Below are 24,045 nucleotides of genomic sequence, written 5' to 3'. Positions count from 1 at the left end.
GAGACAGAAACACCTCACCTCATCACTTTAAGGTTTAACATGCAAACAATGAACAGTGATGCAGCGTCACTGGTTTGGGGCCCCGTTTACACCAAGGGAAGACGCAGATATTTCCCTGCGGTTCGGCCTCTCATTTACACGAAAACCGTGTTTTTATCAACGAAAACGATTCTTTCTAAAAACTCTGGCCAAAGTGGAAATTTCTAATAACGCCGGTTATGTGTTGCCGTGTCAACTGGGAGAAACAGGTTTTAGGTTCTCAAACATCACATTATGCGCCAGAAAACGCTTAGCGTCATGTGAGCGCCCTATGTTTGTTTGGCTATCATGGATGCTGTTAAGGCAGGGCTTGACAGTGCGACTGTTTTGCTCGCATTTGCGAGTTGATCATTTCCAGTGCGAATAGTAAATTACATTCAGTCTCATCAGTGCGACTCCGACAGAAACTGTAGTACATGCACCGTTTTGCATGCTGTTTAACGTGAGCAGTATTTTTTCCCCCTGCCTGTTTGGTGATTTTGGCCGCCGCCTTGATTAAAGCTTGTGTACATCGGGGCGTTCAGATGCAGCGTCTTTTCCGCACATTACTTTCAAGGTAGACACGGTCATGCATGCCAAGGCAATGCCGTAGCAGTGCACATTCGGTTTTTTTGTGCACGTTCGACCTGCTTCTCCCTCCGGTACACGGTCTCGGGCTGTGTCTCTCCTACTGTTTCACACGGAGCTCTGCTCCGTTTGAAAGGTGAAGAAAGCCAATAGGTGGAAAGACGTGGCCTCCGAGATGTAGAATATGTTTTATAGGAGAGAAACACACATTTCAGGACAGCTGCCGACACTGATCACTGCCTGAGGAGTTTCAGAGTACTACTGTACAACACAGCTCAAACCAACCCGCTACCTCAGCGACCAAGATTTGATAAATACATTGTGTCCTCCCGTGTTTCAGTCGGGTCGATACCGCGGAGCTATTAAAAAAAAAAAAAAAACGCTTGTCGCGGTGGAGCTGAGAACAGCTGACATGTGGTCACAGTCTCACAGTGCAACATTCATTAATATTAACTTCAAAGCTCTCTGTCTGACCTGACCTGTCCCTGATCATCACACAGGGGCAACATTGAGATGCTTGTGTGACAGGTTCTTGAGTTTTATTAGTGTTAAAGAAAAAAAAAACATTAATAAGAGTATACAAATATAGCTACTGATGTGTTGAACATTAGGTTTCAACAACTATGGTTTAAGAGATGTAATTCATATCAGAGTAATGGCAGGAAAGACCAATTAACCAAATATTGTGTTGGTCAAGAGATATAGCCTACCTAGAACAAGTTACTGCTTGTGTTTGTTGATTAAAAAAAAAAATAAAAATTGAAATATTTCCATGTATGACCCATTCCTGGTCACATAAAACGTCAACTTAGGAAAAATGTTTGGTGATTTTACTGTTCTCAAATGTAAAAATGGGTCATGTTGGCCCATCAACATTATTTCAGGCTTAAATTCTACTTAAACATTTTTCATTGTGCTTCTAAAGTAAACAAACAAATGTTAGTGTAGAGCCTTGGATAGGCTATGTTCAGCTTTTCTATACTGAGGGAAAAAAAGGTTTGCTGCTCATCAATACCCCCATCCCAGGGCCTTTGCCACCTTGGTCTCAAAACCCAGGAAAAATCAAATCAGACCTGTAATCAGATCTGATAGAGAGCTTCTCTAACCAATGCAGTCCTTCCATAACAGACACGTGACATGCGCAAAAACACACAGTGAAGACTGCAGCGCGAAACTAAAAACTAATATTGGTTGTAATAAATATTCTATTTTCTCACACACATTTGCATTGTTTGTCTTTCCTGATTTTTGTTAAGGCAAAGAGCCAGTTAGAACATTAAAAAATTAGCAGGGTTAGGATTAGGCTAAAGTACTTTATTTGTTTCAAAATGACTTCTTTACCAAAATTGCTGAATTTTCATTGTGCTACAAAAAAATGTTGTGTGCTACTAAATTTTTCAGCATGGTAGCACAAGTGCTACTTGGAAAAAAGCTTAGTGTCAAGCCCTGTGTTAAGGTTTTTGCTTTTCTCTGCAAGCAGCACGCACACACACACACACACACCCCCGCCCAACACAGCTCTCTGACCTGTTCACATCGGAGTTAAAAACATCCCGTAATTCATTCCCTTAACTGTTTAGTAGCGCGAACGAACATTGCGCCATATGTATTGATTTGAAAGGAACAGGAAGTCGCTCATGTTATTCGATGTTGTCGATTCTGAGGATTCTGATTGTCTTGCATGGCTTTATCCTTCTCCCTACACTGCCGACCACAGGTTTGGCATAGTTAGAATAGCGCTCGACGGCGTATTTATGCGGGTTGATGTCAATGACAACATTTTCTCTAAATACCCGGCTATGTGTGAATGTGGCCTGAGTCCAAACTATTACAGCGGGGACTAACACAAAAACAATTTTCTCTAGTTTTGTACTACAATAGTTATATTCTGTGTGATGTCAAGTCGAGTGTCAGTTCTGTGAGGCTTTGACTGGTGAAGAGATTCACCTATCTGTGGACATATAGGAGGACATATAGGAGGACATATATGCTGGGTGTGTCCTGTATGTGTCTCTGTGTGAGACCAAGCTAGTTTTCCCAAGTAGGCTCAAAATGTTCTGCAGCATGAACATAAGCATGCAGTCCGCCATTGTTGCTGTTGTTGCTGTTATGAGACGTTGCAGGGTTAAGAGGTTGAAGGGTGAGGCGATGGCGTCATCGATACACAAAGTATGGGGATTCGCTGTCCATGTGAGAACGCAAAGGCGGCATTTCCACCCTGAGACCAGGTTTAAAAAAAGTGTCTTAACAGGATCCATTTGGACGATCAGCCAAAACAATGCAAAACGTGCGTTTACACACAAATGTGTTTCTATGTGGATGGCCCCTTAGTTTGTTTGAACTTAATCTGCCAATTTGCTCCGGATATTTTGTTTTGTATCCTTTAAGTTATGTGTACATGCATCCAAATGACATATAGTTTATCTTTTAAGTGATGTTTAAATGCAGCCAGTATTTATAATGTGTATCTGCCTTCACACCAGATTGTGGTGTAACATTTGAAGTTGTTTGATTCCTACTTCCTCTTCTGTGAGAAGTTTAACCCTGTAAATATGGCTCATGGAAGATATTTGGATTTAAATGCATCTTGCATTGTTGTTCTATACTTACTTTATGTTTTTAATAAGAGAATCACAGTGAAGGATTACAGAAGACTCGTCCTTCATGGATGCATTAATAATGTAAGCTACCTTTGTTCTCATCCACTTTCTGTGTTATTCAGTTTTGGCATGTATGCAAATATATTGATCTATATTTGCTGTTGTACAGAAATCATCTATCATGTCTTTCATCCATCATCTGATCGAGCATTCCCAACTCAATAAATGATTTAAAGGTTTTTGGATCCTCGTGTTTAAATGTGCACACCAGTCAGATGTTCTGTGGTCCAGTCGTCCCCTGAAGCAGTATTAGTCAATAAAGTTTTCAGTCTTTTTCACTGTGCATGATAGTAACTTTCTTTCAGCCCAGGGAGGCTGATAAAATCAATTCCAATATTTCTGATACAAATCTTACTAAAATATTTTACAATTATAAAGAACAGTTAATGAAGTGAAAGGTGAAATATAACATAGTACATACTGTACCTCCACTTTGGTTGAAGCGTTGTTTCAAACTATTGATGGTGGCTTTGAAATAAATTGGCTCCACCTCATAACATGCTTCTTTGTACTGCTTCAACTGGTGAGGATCATCTTCGAATAATTTTTTCACCAAGACGTGTTTCGGTTCGATTATCTTTTCGTTGCCATTGCAGTAAACCACCAGATTGTCATCCACCACTGCAGCTACAACGTACTCCGGGAAGTCTGGAAGTCCAGAAGATGCAGTTGTGATATACTTCAGGGAGTGTTTCACTGCAGGACAGAAGAGGTTCATACATTCAGTATAAATGAACACATCATCATCATCATCTCACTCATCATAAATATGATGTCATGGGTTACAGTACGGCCCACCAACTACTCCAAGCATTTTGGTGACTCAGTAGTTGACTTTAGACTTTAAAGAGAAGTTACACTCAAAGTACTTTAACTATCAGATCCCCCTTCTAATATGAATGTGAACATCCTTAATGGCTGCAATATTTTATACTGTTACTATGATAAGAGACTATTTGTCATCATAGATTGTGGATATTGTTATATCATAATGTAGGTGTTACATTACATGTGTTACATGTCTTACTTACTGAAGAGGTCACAAACCAGTGTCCACCACCAACATGTGTTGGTGAAGTGAAGACAATTTACTGATAGAAGACACACACTGAGTCTGAAAGTTGAACTGTGGTTTGTCCTTTCATTCTGTATGTTTGCTATTGTGCAACAACTTTCAATAAAGTTTCTCAATGACTGTTGTTTTTCAGTCTTCTACTGTTTATGACAGTTGTTCTGATCCTGTGACAGGGCAATAAAACTGATCATCTTCTATAACTGCCTCATCATGAAGAAGCTTTTCTTCTTCTTGTACCCGACAAAAAACAAAGAACAACTCTGTGTAACAGCAATGTCAGTACACATCTACTTGAATCAATTACCCACTTCTGACGTCCTCTGTCTCCTATGTTTCACCCCCCACTTACAACATACAGCCTCCAGTAACACAGCACAGTAATACAGGCTTTAGGACTACAGTATGTTCCTGACAACAGACTTTGATCTGTGCTTGTTCCAAAGTTAAACACAAATCAAAGTTATTGAGGAACTATAGAACAACATACTAATTCATTTTCATATTATCTGAACCCTGAGCTGGACAGACTGGTTGATCTGAAATATAAAGACAGGCAGCCTCCATCTTCAGGTCACTAGTTTACTGCTGAACTGTTCTGTGTTTCATAAACTGCTTTCAGGAAGTAAGTCAAGGAAAGTTCTCTTACCTGAAAATGCAAAGTGGCTGGAGAGAAGCAAGAGAATGAAGATCTTCATTTTGTGATGAGAAGTAAGTTTCATCCACGTAACAGCTGAGTTGAGTCTTCATGGTGTGAATAAAGGGAGGAGGTGTTTTCTGTTTGGATAAACGCCTCCTTCCTTCCATTACTGTGTCTTTAGCTCCCTCCAGTGGGGATGAGAGGTTTAGACAGGAGTAAAAGTTCTTCAACAGGTTTTCCTGTGGTCTTTGGTCTTTGTTAAACTCAAAATAAACTTAAGCTCTTGTACTCAAATAATGTAGTTTCAGATATAGAGGTGTTTAAAAGTATAGATAGTAAACTTAACTTAACACATTTAATGTACTTGTGTGTCTGATCTTTGTCTTTATTACGCCATCCTTCAGTTGTAACATGAGATTAACTGAATTCACTGAGTGAGCTCAGAATGGAAATTGGCTGGTAGAAAAGATTTTCTTTAAAATGTAAAAGAAATAATAGTTTGTCTTATTTTTTAAATTACCTGACATTTTGTTACCTGTGTGCATTCAAAATCTGCCTCTCTCCACAGTGAACAGTCCCATGTTTCACTTTATACTGACAGTTTCATAACATCAAACAGCTGAACAGTGAAACAGAGAAGCATCAGTGCCGGTTTGGACTGGCCCGGCTTTGTCTTTGACAGGTACAGAATCAAAACACAATGTATATCTGTTTCAGTGGCTGAGGAGGACTTTAACACTGGACTAGTGTCAAACTGTAAAAACGGCTTTTTCACTGTGAAGTCCAGACAAACTTTACATTGGATATATCAACTTATATTCTAACACAGGTGGACTTCACTTTGATAAAATCATCTGAAAATATTTTAACACAGCTCTTGTCTTATAGCATCACACACCTACAGAGACTCACTGCCGTTGTTTGAACTGATGTGATATTCTTTACTTTTTCTTTACGTTTCATATAGAGGAGCAGTCTCAGAGAGTCTCAACTAGGGCTGGGACAACGCATCGACGTCGTCGACGTAACCGACGACATAAATTCGTTGACATGAATAATTTGCGTCGGCGCGTCGTCCCAAACAGGAAGTGGTTTTACCTGCGGAGGCTGAGAATAGCCCCTCTCACACAGAGACGCTGCATTAACACCGCAGCGGCGGTTCGTCAATTCTCTGCCGTTGGTCATTCAAACAGTGGGAAGCACCGCTGGAATAAAAGCAAACCGCATGTAATTCACACAGAAAGCTGCGCTGCCGCTCCTAAAGAAACGTGACAGTACACGTCATGATGATGACGTCGGGGTGTTACGTTGTTCGCGCTAAATTACATTATGTTATTTATATCAACACAACCACTGCAGTAAGTTAACGGTTTTTGCTGGTGAAAGACCCTGTTTTTCGGGCAGAAATGTGATGAAGAGTTGGTAGGACAGGCTGGAGGACAGGCGCTGCTCCGCCTACAACTGCGGTATTCCTCATATAAGTTACCAAGGACTGTTACAGTTACTACGTTACTTTTGTTTGGTCATCATGTAACATTAAATTAATCGTTAGATTAGTTGACTAATCGAGAAAATAATCGCTAGATTAATCGTTTGAAAAATAATCGTTTTGGACAGCTCTAGTCTAAACACACCTGAGATGATTATCTTTTTAAAAATGTGTTCAAAAATGTTCTCTCCCTTTTGGTACAACACATTTAATCATATGAAGAACTACATTTCTATACTATACAGACATTATCTATTGTAGCCCTCTCACTCAACTCTGTTTTATGATTTTCATGAATACCTCTTTTATGTATCAGACTGTATTATTAGGGATGTTTTACAATAATTAACACAGATTGAAAATGAATCTGGCTAAATTGCAGAGAGGCCTGGTTAGTTCATTTAATGCAACTATACTGTCATTGAGCATTCATTTTCCCATGCAGTTTACTTTAAATGTAACTTTAGCTCTTATTCAATATAAACATCATCAGCATGAAAAACACCTTCAAACAAGGATTTAGCAATAATAAACCGTTTTAATGTTGAAACCGTGTGGCTCATATCTTTCTCCTTTGTTTTGAATCACCTCATGACAGAAATACACACACATTAGAAACCTTCACAATAGTAATACTCCGGGTTTTTGTACTGTTTCAGTTGGTACCAGTGATGGTGCGCATGCGGAAGCTCATATGGAAATAACCGTTGAACCCGCAGGTCAGGATACTCACCCGAACCATGGACAAACGATCAAGCCATTTCTTCCAAAACCTCTTCCCAGAGGCAGTGACGTGACCAGAGACCCGTCCCGAGGCTCGGTTCTGTCCTGAGGCTCGGTCCATCACTGACTCCTCCGTCCTGCAGCAGCCCTGTCAACGTCCAATATCCAACCTGTCTCCTGATTAGCAGTTAGCGATGCTAACCGTTAGCAACAGTCCCATCTTCAGTTAGCGCCAGTAATGAGCCCTCACTTCTAAAACACGCTCGGTTATACTTTTAACAAAATAAGCAAACACTCGCACAAACTTCCGGTTGATAACGGTAAATAATACTTTTCCATAAAGTTATTTTAGAGTTTGCTCGGACTTAACGTCTTTCCGCTTCTCTCTGCAGCTCTTTCTCTCCTCATTTCCCCCGCTTTCCCTCTAGTCCCGCCCCTCTAACAATCCCACAGGTTAATGCAGAGAAAATGATTGGCACCTGCCCAAACAAATGAGATCACAAACAACAGACACCTGAGGCGTTCAAAGACCATTCAAAACATAGGAGATATTTAAGTAATTTCTCTGATTGTTGCTTGTACATTTCATCTGTGTTAACCGTCAGCTCAGAGCTTTTGACATCATTAGCCTCATAATATTGATTTAAAAAAAAATCAGACAAAGTCCTTTTTAACAAAATTTTCATGCATTTGACAAATTTGTGCTTTGTTGATATTTTTAAGTTGATTTGTACGCATGCAGGACACATACCACTTTCAGATGTTCGCCCGGTGAATAGAAGTTATGTTACCTCTTTCCATACCAACTTAATTTAGTGTTTGACCTTAATGAAGAAACCCTTCTACTCAAATGATGTGCACATTTGTTTATTTGCTGTTGGTATTCAAATAGTATCCAGAGATGATGATTATTGGCACACTTCACAGGGTTCATGGTGAGAGTTAGCGATTCTTTAAAAAGTCTGTAAATGAGGTGAAAATACAGATTTTAGGACAAATAATATTGTAACAAAATCTGTTTCTGTTTCAAATAAAAACATTTAGATTTAAACTTTAGTATGGAGTGTCCTTTGATGTCCTTTGATGATCTTTGATGCCACCTGCTGTTCTTTGATGTTCTGAAATGCACTTGAATATTCTAGAATGTTTCAACACTAAGCAGTACTCAGTGGTTATAGCTGTGAACAAATTTAATGCCTATTTCTAACAAACTCAAGAGGACACCAAGAGGAGCAGCTGGAATACACAAGAGTGGACGAGTTGCACGATTTACAGGGAAAATTAGGAAGATCACAACTGACATTCAAATATGTCATAGAGTGTCGTCAGACTGAGAGAGAGAATTTGATTCACAGGGAAAAGAGACTTCTTGAAAAAGTCCAACGGCTAGAACAACTGATTCAGGAGAACAAGGATAAACTCAGACTGGAGTTGATGGCTCAATCCAACATGGGTTTACAACAGCTCAAGAGCACGTTCAGCTGCTATGACGGACTGCTTCACCTCTATGACTCAAACAACCAGGAGACTGCAGAGCTCAAAGCTGAATGTGTCCACCTGAAAGACATCGTCAAGGACGACGATGAGACGATTGAGGAGGAATTACAGGCCATGGTGAGCGAGAGCAGAACCCTGACTGCAAACCTGAAAAAACTTGAGAGGTTTGATGAGTCGATGATTTTGTTGAAGGAGAGTCTGGTGATGAGACTTAGAGCTCTGATAGCAGAGGAGGAGCAGAGAGTCGCTGAAGACGAGAACACAACGATACATGTCCTTCAATCAGAGACACAGCCGGTGAGAAGAACCAGTAGTTTGAGATCATTGTGGAAAAGATTCACCGAGCTCTTCAAAACCTGACGAGTGGAGGACAGTGCCTCTGATGATGCTGTCGCAGCTGATAACTACGACTCAGTGGTTATAACTGTCACCTGAGTGGACCGACCATGTTCTCTGGGTTTCTGTACAGGTTTTCACTGCCTACTCCAGTTCACCTACTAGCATTCTCTGTAAAAGAAAACATAAATAAATAACAAGAAGCAACGTCCATCCTTGATCTTCCAATTTCTGGCCCCGCCACCAACCATTCCCTTCCTCCGTGTCGACTCCACCTTCAACTACTCCTGTAGATGGAGCAAGAACATGGCGCCTCTTCTGCTCTTTACGGAATAGCACCTTTTTTTTTAGGATGACCAGCTCTCTCCCTAATGCAAAAAGTCAACAGAGAAGAAAACATATATTCTTTAAATTCTTGAAGTTATTCTGAAAGTGAGAGTAAAAGTATGTATCTTTTAAACACAACTATCAGGTGAATTTACATGATCTTGGTGTCAGTGGACAGTTAAGATCTCAGAGAATGTGTCCCCATGTACATTTGTATCACCACCTATAACTTATTCTAAATCAGACAGTAGATAACACCATGATAACAATGATCCTTCCAATGAACAATGAAATACCACAGAGCACATACATTCTACAAAGGTTTCAGTTTGGACAGAACCAGTCAAACCTGGATTCCTTAAAGTACCCAGTGTGTGTGAGATATTTATTTTATCCACTTGAAAGGGAATCAGGCTCCACAATACAAGTGTCACAGCCCTGTTTGTAATGCTGTATATAATACCACTAAACAGCCGTTAGATGGCAGCAAAGACATGTATGAAATAGAGGCTGAGAGTTTCACAGCTGCCCGACCCAAAGCTCTGGTATTTGATGACCTGGGAATGAGACTCAACAATCAACTATGTTTCTCCAGAATCACGTGATGCATGTTTGAAGTGGGCAGAGCTCTAATGGGGAAAAACATGTGATTATATATATTTTTTCTTTTTACTCTTTGGTTGATTTCATTATTGTTGATTGTTGCTCGTACATTTAATGTTTTTTTTTGCTCCTAACTCACCACAGTAAATGAACATGTTTCATCATGTATTTCACTTTGAGTCTCTCAGTTTTCTACGTCATCATTTGTTTCACTTTCTTTCTAAACAGATCCTCTGATCACCTCACAGGCAAAGAACAACAGATTTGTTCTGACGTGCTGAAGCTTCTGAGTGCAACACCACTATTATAAACACAGATCTCAGGTCCGTAACAGTCTGTCAGATGTAATGTGGGTGCTAACTACAAACAAAAGTCATCACGTCAGAACAATGTTGTGTGTTGAAAACTTGCTATTAAAGTAAACGTGTATACAACACTGTGATCCGACAATGATCACAGCAGCAGCACTGAAGTTACATCCAGCAGAAACAAGTGACAGAGACACCATTCATCTGTTACAAGACACTGTATCATCAAACTGATTCTGGAGCTGTTCTTTTGTTAATGTCAATGTTCATGCCAAGCTAAGCTAACTTTGTCTGGGAGCTAACTCTGCTCAGAGTGAACATTGATATCAATCTTCTCACCCAAAATCCTCTGTGAGAATACTGAATGTTCAAATAATATAACTAATGCAACTACAGTCACAAAGGAGCATGTGGATGAAGAAAAAGAGACAAACTTTTTTAACTTTGAGGATTTTATTGAATAAACAAACATCAGCACAGAAAGAAAGAACAATACATTTGACTTTGACATTCATTCATCCCTGTAAAGGATTTCAGTATATTTAGATAAATATCCTCCACTCTGCTCACCCAGGAGGTTCAGTCACCCTGAGGTCATGCTGAGGTCTCACATTCTGCTGCTCCAACATCCAACCTTCACTATATCTCAGAAGAGAGACGCACTGGCTCAAACTCCATATTCTCCCAACAACAACAACATGACTCAGGTAAGCACATTTCCACAGAGTATTCTGTGGCAGGTAAGATAATCACAGACAGGAAGTTTGTTTCTGCAGAACTGGCACAGAGCAACATTGTTACCACATGTACTGTCGAACCTGTTCTCCTCCATTGAGCTTCATTAAATACTTCAGCGTAAGCAATCACGTTTCCTGAATCTCCTTCCTCACCTGGTTAATCAGATGAACGGAAGTTTAGCAACAATCAATACACAGTAAAATGTGCCAACAGTTGGTTTCACAGTATTCATGTTGAATGATGTTTGGACCATCATTGAACTGCAGTGGGTATCAGACTGGTCCACTACAAATGTACTGAGCCCTCTGACAGGAGACACTATTCTCTAACCCTGACCTCAACATCTTTAAGCTGCCTTTAAATCCTTCACTCAGCCAAACAAACAGCAGAAACTCTGCAGTGTGACCCGGCCTTATATCTACACTGGAACTGCTCAATTGAAACTACATTGCCGGGCCCAACTGTTTTCATTGGCAACTTCACATTAATGCCCGCTGAGCATTGCAACCACCATCACTGTCTGTGTGGTTCAACCAGTCTCACCATAGTTAGCAGCCCTGGTGTTATGAAAAACCATTCATGATGATCGAAGACAGTTTCCTCATACCACCAGGGTCCAAGTTAAATGTGCAATGTGTAAGAATTGTTGTTGGAAACATTTTTAAAAAGCGAAATAAAATTACCAACAGGATGTAAAGTAATGACAGATCATGATCTCTTAGTTTAGTTAACTCAATAAAGACACACAGCAACACTCCCTTAGCGGTCTGAGTTTACATTGCAAACTGCTAGCTGCACTGCTGCCTGAGCTAACTAGCTAATGGCAGCTACAGTTAGCAATGGTTAACAGTTACTCTGGTCATATGCTACGCTTGTTTATAGCTTTAGCAGTGAGTAGACAAACATGTAGTCCAGACCTATTCAACTGGTGGCCGGTGGGCCAGATGAGGCCCTTTAAAAACCTAATTAAAGCCATTTACTCTCTTTTAGTTCATCAAAACTAAATTAAGTGTCACCAGGAGAGTCACTGAGTGTGTTTGTCATTCGGGTCTCTGGATTCAGCTGCTCAGAGAGCTCTGTGCTGTTGTCAGGAGCTGCAGGTCAGAAACAAACATCCTGGATTGAATTTTTATAAACAATAAATACAGGAAACAGTGTTGAAAAGGTTCATCTGCACAATAATGTGAAACATGTTTTAATCTAAAACATGAAGTGTGAGTCAGATCAGCTGAAATAGAACCAAAGTAAGTTTTACTTACAAGATGGAGGGCTGATGGCTGAAATCAGAACAAGACAAATAATTTCAGTCACAGTTGTAAATGCCTGATTATCTTTAGTCACTTTATTCCTCTCTTCTACTCACTCAGACTGACTATCTGTTTATACTCAGTCTGTTTAGTGCTGACTGTATTTACTTTCTCTTCACCACCCTCTTTAATGTACTGTACTGAAATCTTTCCTTTTTCTCTCTCACCTTTCTTCTTTTTGTAAACGATGAATCCAGCAGCACCGATGAGAATGAGAGCAGGAACAACCACTGCAGCAGTGACGAGGACGGTCATGTTACTGGACTTCACTGTTGAACACAATAATAGTTTATTACTTTTTTTGTTGTTGTTCCCATGCACTCCCCTTCAGCACTCTCTGATCTCACTCTTACCTTCGTTGGTTCTGATCCGATCTTTCTCCAGTTTGATGATGATTTCCTCCTTCACACCAGAGAGCTGAAACACACAGTCGTACCTCGTCCAGTCTTCAGGTGTGACTGATGAAAGGTTCAGGTCAACACTCATCTGGAAGGTTCCATCGTGGTTGGGGAGGATCTCTCCGTGGTCCACCTCCTCATGAAGCTCCTCTCCATCTTTCCTCCAGACGAGTGAGGCTCTGTGAGGGTAGAAACCTGTAGCGAGGCAGCTGACTGGAGAGGAGGGAGTCTTCTGGAGGAGAGACACTGAGGGAAGCTCTGGAGAGGAAAGAGAGAGATATTCTGTTCTTATGATTCACAGTCAGGTCGTCAATCACAGTGTCAATGTTCAGTGGAACTATTTCTATTGTGAAACACTGAAACTGTTAAATCACTTTCCTTAAACTAACTGTGACATCACAGTCTGAGCTTTGATGGTGAGTGATGTCACCCAAAGATGTCTGTGATTGGTCAGGACTAAAACTAATGTAACCACTACAAAAAAGCTGATGTCAGACAGGTTGGATTAATAATACAATGACAGTTCAGTCTGAGCAGCCTATATGAAGATCACTGTGTCTAATAAACTACATCAGGTCAGGTGATCCTACCTGTTCTCAGCAGAAAGCTCCTCCCATAATCCACATACTTCTTCAGCTGCTCAGGAAAAATCTGAGTCAAAACAGTCTTAAAGTTTTCTCTTAAGTATGTTTTTGTGTACCACATCATTGAGATGTTGACAGCTTCAGGTCTTAGAGCGATCCATGTAAATGTTTTTGGATCCCATTCCAGGAGGTCTTCTCCATCATAACCAAACTGAGCGAAACCTTTGACCTCTTCAGTCTCATCATCCCACTCACAGCCCTCCACCTTCTGTAAAACATGGACACCTGAGACAGAGACAGAGACTGTAATTAACACTGATTCACAGATGAAACATTCAGTGGAAAGATGATCTTAAAAACATTGTACATTGTGTGATGACTGCTGTTTTTTAAGTCATGCGATCATGAATCAGATTATTATCAGTAGTTTGTGTTTAACAGCTTCAGCAACAAGTCTAACTAGCAGCTGATTAATGTTGACATGATGAATGACAGGTAGTGGCTGGACCACTGAAGACAAACTGATATGATGTTTACTTTACATGAATCTCTATTTCAGGTTATGTGTAAAATGATGTTAGAGTTTGAACTGATTGGTATCTTGAGGCCCTGGGTCACTTTACAACTAAGATGCAGAACAGTAAAAAGTTAAACAGGCTGTAACATGTTACATACTGTACCTCCACTTTGGTTGTAGAGACGCATCAAACTGTTTGTGCGGGGTTTGAATTTCAGCAACACACTGAAACATTCCTGTTTGTACCACTCCAACTGCTCAGGATACTTTAGGATGAATGATTTAGCAATGTCCTTTATATCCATATTTTTGTTGCTGTCACAGTACCCCAACAGATGTTCATCCATATGTATTGTTGTCACAGCCTCTGGGAGGTTTGGGATTCCAGTTGACGCAGTGATGAAATATTTCAGGGAGTGTAGCACTGCAGGACAAACAAAGGGGCTTATAAATAACACTAATCATAAATATGAAGCTAAGTGAAAATATAAATATGATATTAAGTGTGTGTGTTTGCTGCAAAGGAGCAAAACACAAAAACTTTTTAAATGTAATGTGCAGAACAAACAACCTCCATTCAGTATGAACACACACTCAGAAATATGCTTCAATTAAAACAGTCTGATGAAGTTGAAACAGGTGTGTAGTCAGTAATGGTCCAAGTTAGCATGTTAGCACATTCTTTGATACAGTGTACAACATGAACAGTTTCATGAGAGGCAGCAGCAGACATGTAGGTTTGTGGAAGTGTAAAAAGAGTTCTATCCAGGACACCGTGCTCGAAACGTGAGCGATCTGTGGACAAACGCTGGAACTTTGAATCTGGAGCAGTAAGCAGAATAGTGACGTTACTCGATGTAATATTAGAAGTGTTTGCAGTGTGTTGAAAGCAGCGGTCAAATAAAGGTTGAGGCTCAGTCCCTGCTGCAACAACTACAAACAAAACAGCTTAGATTTTTACTCATCACATTTGGGAAATTATTAAAGTTTAACAATTTGAACACACAGGGTTTACAAAGCCAAAGATTATCAGTTTCTCGAGTTCATTGACCTAACTGAGGGACTAAAAGAGAGCCATGCTCAGTTTAGAGACAATTCAGAGTGTGATTTTGAAGTTATGAAGTTAAGAGAACAGCTGATACAGAAAATGAAATCAAGAGCTGGAACCAGAGAGGGACAGCTTGTTGGATCTGTGCCCACAACTAGTTTGGGAAAAGCAACAAGTGTGTGAAATAATGATGACACGACTCAAACACATCTGGAATGATATCCTGACAGACAGCTGACAGAGCTGGACTCTTGTTTCCAGGAGGATCAGGACAGTCCAAGACATTTACACAGAAGGACTCTCTGTGGACCCGTGTGATCACTATTTCATCTCAGTTGAGATGCGTTGTTTGTAGTTTGTATTTTTAGGAATGAGGAATGAGAGATCGACAGTGATAGGACGAGAAAGTGACCCTCATGGCGGGTCTTTGTGCAGGAGGCCAGTTGCGACTTGTCTGCTGCTGCCCAAGGTAGATATATTAAATCAGGCTGTGCCCAATACTCTGCTATGTGCACCACTAAAATAAGTGTCAGGACCAACAAGACCCAAACAGCAGTCTCACAGCTCTTTGTATCTGAAGCATCTCCTGAAGCTGATACAGGAAGTTTCTTAATCACTTCTATGATGGAACATGTCGTTCTATTCAGATTATATTTAATCTCTGGCTGAATTTACTAGCACATTAATGAATCACACAACATACAAGTGCCTGATTTCCTGGTTAAATGTCAGTCTCTGAGGTGGGCGTGTCCTCATGTGGACTGGCCTCAATAGAAGGCTGTGTGATGCATAAACACTGATTGATTTAAATATGAATCAATATAAATGCATTGCCCTAAATGTGAAGAAAACACACAACTATCATATGTTATTAAATAATGCTGTATCACTCTGGAGAACTGCATTCTTCATTACTAATCAATTAACAGTTAAAATGTTGAAAATAAATAATGTTTGACTAAATATATTTTTCTCAGATGTATGAAGAGGCTGTTTGTGTGACTGCTTTTCATACAGAAGGCAGCGGATCATTATTTTAGCCAATTTTAAAGGAATATTATCAGTACAACATAAATATATATCATCGATAGACATTAATACAATCAGGAAATAGTTCAATTTAACATTGACCGTATCATTCATGATTGTGACTTCTGTCTGATGTTTGCTCTGTCATGCACCTTCTCTGCTGTTTGGTTTTGTCTTCATCACTTTTTGCAGTAAAGTGGTTAATGAACAGTGTTGTGTGCTGTAGAGACGATGTGCTGCTCTTTCTGTGGGTGCAAATATGTTTTAGTCTGAATCAGGATGTAACAGACAGGTTTTAGTTGTGTCAGCCTTTATAGACTGAACTCTTCTGGTTGTATCATGTTGTACAGGCAATGTTTTGTTCTTATTGTCTTGGTGATGCAGAATGCTACAATGTTCAATTGTTTGTTTGTCCTTTTTTGCCACCTCTAAATGTTTATAAGTCCTTTTTTGTTCCGGGAAAAGTTGGTCCACATCATTCTGCACTGACCCACACAGTTTCTGTTACTCCACTGAAAGTGAAACTAAACTCAGAGGAGAGAGTCGAGTGGACTGTGAAGTTTAAAGAGTTTAAAGGTTTAAAATGTGATCTTACCTGGTGATGAAACGTGACAGAAGAGAAGCAACAACAATAACGTTCTCATCTTGATTTGATGAAGACGAGTGAGTGAAGGACCGAGCTGGATCAGCTGTTCACTGTTGTTTGTCCTCGCAGAGGGAGGAGAGAGAGTTTCTGTCCTGAGAACAAAATAGTCCAGATTGCCTCCAAGTGATCCAGTCCTCACCAACACCCCTCACATACAGTAACGTATTAACCATGAATACATACTAACTGGGAAAATTCATCATCTTCAAAAACACTCGAAGACGAGCCCAAGGATCAGCTTCTCTAGTGAACTTACTCACTTCTATTTTCATATAGCTGTGGTGATTAAAACAAACCAACAAACAAAAAAACAAAAAAAACAAACAGGACTGAAAAGATTCAGAGTCAGAAACTGGGTCTGACTGGAGAATTTGTTTTATCTTATCTCTGAGTTCAAGTGAGCGATGTCTGTCAGACTGCAGGTTGGTGGATGATTCACACATTTTTTCTGTCACCTGTGAAGAGCTCTGATCCAGTTCATCCTGTAGACCCAGTCATGGGCGGGAACCAGAGGGCCATCCAGGAATCTGGCCCTGCCAGGAGAAATCAGCATTATTATTACTGTAATCATATCACTATCTTGCAACATTAGTGTATGGAATATCACTTTATTGTGAGATGAAAGAAGGAAAGAATTGGCTCCCTTTTTAATGATAATATGGTCGAAGTCCTCCCTCTGCATGTGATCTGACAGACAACAGTAACTTAGCATGACTCCAAAAGCAGCTGAAAAGCATTTCAGTATTTCAAGTACATTCTTTTAGCTAACTATTGAACTATGTGGCATTTTATAGCTTAATAAAAAGCAGCTGCAAGTTAGTGTTTTTCCATCTCCTTTTTACTTACTAGATTCCAACAGCACACAAATTGATTATTTTTCTGAATTTATTTGAATTTGGAAAGCAGCACTATATCAATTAAACTCCTTAACTTTAGTTTATACTTAAATAAACTTTGCTTTACTAAGCAGAAATTAATTGTAATGTTGCAACAGAGCTCTGCTAAATTCTTAATTCTGTTTCTTTGTTATTTTTTATCTTTGATTAAATTAGTGCTTGTTGGAGAAACCCAGTGTAAAAAGGTGTTTTCTATTTAGATAACACACCTCCTTCCTTCCATCATTGTGTCTTTAGCTCCCCCCAGTGGGCATGAGAGGATTGGACAGGAGTAAAAGTTCTACAGAAGATTTTCCTGTGGTCTTTAGACTTTGATAAACTCAAAATGAAGTGAAGTTGTTATTGTGAATGCTAAAGAGCTTCTTTTCCTACAAATTTTACGGAAACCATTCAAATACAGAAATGTTAAGCTTTTTAAGGACATTACTGCTTGTATTTTTGGCTTTTCTATCTTTTGTTTATAAATATTCAGCTTTTTCTGCAAAACTTTTTCCATTCATCCTTATGGGGATTTTTTCAAATTTGATTCTGCCATTGCTTCATCACATGTTCAGCTACAGAAACCATTCAACTATACATTATCCCTTACATATAAAATAATAAGAGTATGAAAGTAAATAGAAAAATCTTTAAAACTCATCGACTTTCAACCTCTTCTTGTCGCTCATACTTTGAGCTAGAGACATCATTCCAACTTTAAAAGAGTCAAAAGACCTTGAACTTTAAAATATTTTACTGTTTTAAAATCATCACAGTTTTAGTTTTAAGGATTTTTAGCTTGTCTTTTAGCTTAACCCTAACCCTGACATCATCGCTAGAGAGGAGAGCAGCTGGAAAAAGTGGAGAAAAAATTATCTTCAGCTTGGATCCCAAATCTTTTACTCCACATAGACAATATATACATATAAATGTAGGAAATCTTATTGTCTTTCAGTTGATGGTCGTATTTCAGATGTAGGACTCAAACTCTTGGCTGTATAAGCCCCAGAGCGACAAGCACTCCAGCAGGCTCCCCCATAAGTCGTCATGTTAATTTTGACCCTAAATTTCTGGTGGAGAGCAGATGGTACCTGTTCTGTCTCTTGCTCTGGTGCCCTCATTTCTCACTCTATGGGGATTAATAGACATGACCGAGTTCAGTAATGATTCCTGTTACTCAATATATAAATATTTTGGCGATAACCATTACCCTTTTTTCTAAAAATCGCAGGAGTTTGGGAGACACTTTCTCATTCATTCGTATGGGGACATTTTCAACTTCGCTCTGCTACTACTCCAACATATGTGCAGAAACTGTTCACCTTTATAAGCTCCTCAGCCCTCTTACTTTTCAGCTTTGCCTTTTCAGCTTTTAAACTATTGATTTTTCTTGCTTTTCAACTTTTTCATACAATCAGCTTTTCAATTTTTGGCTTTCTTGACCGTTCCTTTTTTATAGTTTTATGCATTTTCAGCAGTACATTCAGCAGATTTCAGAAATCGCTTCAGCCGTTAACATTCACACTGTATTTTCACAGGAAAAGCAATTTTTCTAATTGTTCTCAAATACTGTAGTTTCACATATTGTAGGAGACATACAGGTTGAAGATGAGGAGCATGGTGTGCTTGAAAGTGTGTGTGTTGCAGAGGCGGTGGTTCACATGGGAGTGGGCGTGTGCATGTGCAGAAGTGTGCGTGTGCGTAAAGGTGCGCACTTACCTGTGACACAGATGATGAGAGAGGCAGGGCTGGGTAGAAGCCGTAATTTTTGTTGACCGCTATCCACTCATTCATTCATCACTTTTTTATCTGTTTAATCCGCTGGTTTTCATTATTCCATGTATCCATCTTTGCTGTGCTGTAATAGCTCTATGCTGTTTGTTCATAATAAATGTACCAAAAGCATCTTTTTATCTCAGCGTATCTGTCACCATAGCCTCCTAGCGCATTACAAATCTGCAAACCTGAGGACCCAACCTCATACTCTCAGCGGCTAAAAGGTTTGTCAAGGAAGCATTTCATTGTTCATTGTAATGTTCAGGAAGCAACATTTTGTAAACAAAAAAGGCGTTTAATGAAAATCATCAAGCCGCGCCAAAGAACCAAGTCATCACGCAACTAGCCTGAGAACAAAGGAGCCACAGCTAAGTGCCACACTACGCCATCCATTCACCTGGGAACAGGTAGGCCTGAACATGTTTATGTTATGTGGATTAAGGAATCCGCTTCGATTGGAATGCATTGTGTCAAATGAGGACAATGTATCAAATGGATGTTACGATGGCTGCATTGGCGCAATGATGGTGGCGCAACTGAATTTAAATGCAATGTCTATGGATGGATTTTGAATGCGCTCTTGATGAACTGTGATTGTGTTGCTTTATACAAAATACAATCTAATAGAAATGAGTCAAATAAATGCTGTTGCTGAATGTTTAAACATAGAAAATGGAAAAAGGGAAATTAAACTGATAGCCAAAGCTGGGGGAAATAAAATCGAATGGCTTCAGCATGAGTGCAAAAGTGCCGTTAATAAAATGAAAGTGCTTATTCCGCAAATAAAAGCGCACATGAAATCAAAAGAAAATGTAACCAAATCCCTTCACAACTGAACAACTTGAATGCACTGTGTAAAAAGGCCAACAACCTGCACAATGAATTACTGCCACTACTTCATAATGATGAAGGTAAAAAACAAAATGAGTGGCTTTCTTGCATTATAGATTACAGTGATGCATTCAAAGAACAAGTGGAAAAATTGATACAGGAAATCTATATGAAAACTCAAATAAATTACCATTTCAGACAAATACTTCTGAGCAACCGCCAAAGGAAATAAACCCTGTAGTACAAGTTCCTGTCGAAAAAAGCAAGGATTTGTCTGCTGCTTACCCTCCAGTACCTATTCCCACTGTACAAGACCCTCAGGAGGAACTGCATCCCTGTGACAGCATCTCAAATGCAACCAAGAGATCACGCTCACATCATTCCTCATCCGCAGCTTCACGCTGATCTGCTCGCTTAAAAATGGAAACAAATCATGCAATTTTGGCAGCAAAACAAAAGGCATTAATGGAAAAATATGCATTGGATGAAGAGGAGTTAAAGTTAAGCAAAAAGAGAGAACAGTTTGCATGGGAAGAAGAAGAATTAAAGCTACGCAAAGAAGAGAACAGCTTTTACTGGAGACTGAAAAATCACTGAGGAAATGGCAAAACTAAGTGTTATAAAATCACAAAGCAGTGTTGGCAGTAAATCAAGGTCAAAGGTTTCAGATGGGATGAACTCATACTATGAAAGGACACACTCATAACAACAACTTGATGTCAATGCCACTGAATTTGTCCCATCACTGCGAGTTAAACTAAAACCCAATGCAATTTAACCCTTTGATGCACAGCATGGGTCAAAAGTGACCCGGCTGAGTTTTTTTCTTCTCTATCTTTGCAATGAATTACTTTTATCATTCAGTATTCAAGGTATTCCTCAATTAGCTTGTTTTTGATCATATTACATCTTTATTTTATTTTTTACTTTTTTACTTTTTGAATAAAAACCCCTTTTGTATCAATACCCCTCTAATGCACAACATGGGTAGAAAATGACCCATATTCATTTTCTATGCCATTTCATCTATTGCTGAGCGTTTCTATGATATGTTTTTGAAATAAAAAATAATTGTATCATTTATTATTCCACGTATGCAGTAAATATCTTGTTTTTGTTTTCTACAAATCATATTTTTTCTTTTTCTTTCTTACTTCAAGAACAAGCACAGCTTTTGTATTTCTACATCAACTTCACATACATGGGTCAAAAACGACCCACACAAATTTGCTATATCATTTGGTGTAAACTGTCTTTGTGACATTTGCTCCCACTGTAAGTATCGTAAGTATTTTTCAATTGTTCTAACATTACCTTTGAAAATATTTGATGACAAATGTGAAAGATAACTGTACATAACATTTGATTAGGTTTAGGTTACCTTGAGTGAGTACAGTCTTGTCAGAAAGTTAAAAGTAATTACTATGAGCTAGTTAGCTAGCTGTTGACATATTCTATTTTAGTTAGCTTATTCTACCATAGTTAGCTGTCTATTATAGTTAGTCCAGCTAACTACTTTTCTCTTTTTCTTTTTTTGTCCAGCTAACTACTTAGCAAAGGAGATTGCTAGGCTACTTAGCAAAGACGTTAGCTTACTTAGCTTAGTAGATTACTAGGCTACTTAGCAAAGTAGTTAGCTAAATAATTAATTAAGCTACTTAGCCAAGTCACCAAAATAAAACTGTATGCATGTGTATATATATTGATGTGCATCTGAAAATATTATTTGTGCTTTTGATTTTCTTTATCCAGAGTATGGCTGTTCGCAGATTTACAGCTGAGATGGTTGCAGCAATGGTGCAGGAAGAATTAAATGAGGAAGATGAAGAGGCAGTTTGTTCTGAATCTGAGTCAGAAAATTCTGACGATGATGACCCAGAATATTTGCCACAGGGTCAAGGTGGAGTTGTGGGTGTGTCTGGGGATCCAGCTCCCTTACATGAAGACTCCTCTGATGATAAAGATGACTCGTCTGATGTCTTCTCAGAGGAGGAAACTCAGACTCAGTCCAGTAGACTGAGTAAAAATGGGTCTTACTGGAATGAGAATCCCCCCACTCATGGCAGAACACGAAGCTATAATATTCTGAGGAGCTGCCCAGGACCTACACCTGGATCAACAGCTGTCTCACCTAAAGATGCCTGGGTTATGTTCATTACTGACAACATCATTGAGGAGGTTTTAAAGTGCACCAATTTAGAGGGACGAAGAGTCGCCACAGCAAAAGGGAAAGAGTGGAGGAGCATCAATAAAGAGGAATTCATGGCCTTTATTGGTCTGACCCTCCTTGCAGGGGGGGAGAAGAGCTGGGATGTGGCCTTGCGGGAGCTGTTTATGGATCCGCTCCAAAATCCCATTTACAAAGCCACCATGAGCATTAAGAGATATGAAGATATCCGCAGTGTCATACGGTTTGACGACAAGAGGACCAGGGCTCTGCGACAGGAAACAGACCACATGGCAGCGTTTAGGTACGTGTGGGACTGTTTCCTGGACAACTGCAGAAGACGGTTCATCCCCAGTGACTGTGTCACCATAGATGAGCAGCTTGTGCCATTCCGAGGCAGGTGTAAGTTCAGGCAATACATGCCCAGCAAGCCTGCGAAGTACGGGATAAAAATCTTCTGGATGTGCGACGCAAGAGTACCCTATGCAATAGATGGAACCGTCTATACAGGGAGACAGCCAGGACAGGAAGTTCAGAGGAACCTTGGGGAGAGTGTCGTCCAACAATTGTGTAGTGGAATAAGACAGACAGGTGAATATACAGAACAATAAAGAAATTAATTAATAAATTTTAGCACAATACATAATTTTTTCCAATCTTTCATGATGTGTTTTAATTTTTTTTATTTAACGTTTTTTTCTATCATCAAAATAGTAGAATAGAATAGAATGCAATGCAATGCAACAGATGTCGTTAGAATTTGAGAATTCGATGTTGAGTAAATTTACAATCTTTCCCCCCTCTCAAAGGTCGCAACATCACAATGGACAACTTTTTCACTAGTGTCCCTCTGGCTAAGAAGCTCCTCGAGAAGAACCTGACCATTGTTGGGACTCTTCGCCAGAACAAGCCAGACATACCACCTGTCATGAAGCCATCCAAATCACGGGAGATTCATAGCTCAGAATTTGGATTCAATGGAGACATGAACATGGTGAGCTATGTGCAGAAGAAGGGAAAGGCTGTTGTCCTCCTGAGCACCATGCATGACGATAAGGCAGTGGATGACAGTCAGAAGAAGAAACCAGAAATTATCCAGTACTACAACAAGACAAAGGGAGGTGTGGACACAATGGATCAGATGGTTAGCAACTATTCATGTAAGCGGAGAACCTCGAGGTGGCCCCTGGTTCTCTGGTACAATATGCTGGATGTTGCCACCCTCAATGCCTACACCAACTTCACTGCACAACACCCTGATTACATGGGTGGTGTGAACAATGCACGCCGGCTATTCATCAAGGAGCTGGGCAAAGAGCTTGTTATGCCACATATGAAGAGGCGCATGGAGGGCACACCCAAACTCCAGAAGCATATCGTTGAGGCAATGGGAAGATTTGGGGTAAAAAAACAAAACCCAGCCACCACCCAGTCACAAGAGGCCATCAGGCAAGAGGGCCAAAGGAAGAGGAAGAGGTGCTCGATCTGCCCTGTTTCCAAGGACAGAAAGGTCAGCAGCTGGTGTTCCCAGTGCACCAGGCCTGTGTGCAAGGAGCACAAGCATGTGGTTGTCATTTGTGAGGAATGTAAATATTAAGGTGGCAATTCTCGCTCTTGTTATGTGTTAAGTTTTATTTTATTTTGTTAGGTCAAATTTCACCAGTTTACAGTTCAGTTCAATAGCCGTGTTATCTGTTATCTGTTATCAGAGGTATGTTTCATGGTGGATCCCTGCCTCCTAGTGTCCTACCCACCAATCTGTGTTCTCCTCAGTCCCCCTGACACCTGTCCCCCCCACCCTTTTGGATTTTTCTTGTACTCTTTTTTTGTTTATATAACAGATGCTTTGTTCAAACTGTCTCGGCCTA

General features: G+C 39.8%; 1 protein-coding gene across 1 annotated transcript in view; it reads right to left on the bottom strand.

The window, feature by feature from the left end:
• LOC115577541 (major histocompatibility complex class I-related gene protein-like) overlaps positions 1-24,045 on the bottom strand; it is a 53,460-nt gene that overhangs the window by 4,329 nt on the left and 25,086 nt on the right. The window contains exon 2 of the mRNA XM_030410429.1: positions 3,693-3,962. Within this exon, the coding sequence (XP_030266289.1) occupies positions 3,693-3,962 (270 nt within the window). The remainder of the gene's footprint in view (positions 1-3,692; positions 3,963-24,045) is intronic.

This window comes from Sparus aurata, unplaced genomic scaffold (genome assembly GCF_900880675.1).
Source record: "Sparus aurata unplaced genomic scaffold, fSpaAur1.1, whole genome shotgun sequence".
Taxonomy (NCBI): domain Eukaryota; kingdom Metazoa; phylum Chordata; class Actinopteri; order Spariformes; family Sparidae; genus Sparus; species Sparus aurata.
This window is presented reverse-complemented; position numbering and strand designations above follow the sequence as displayed.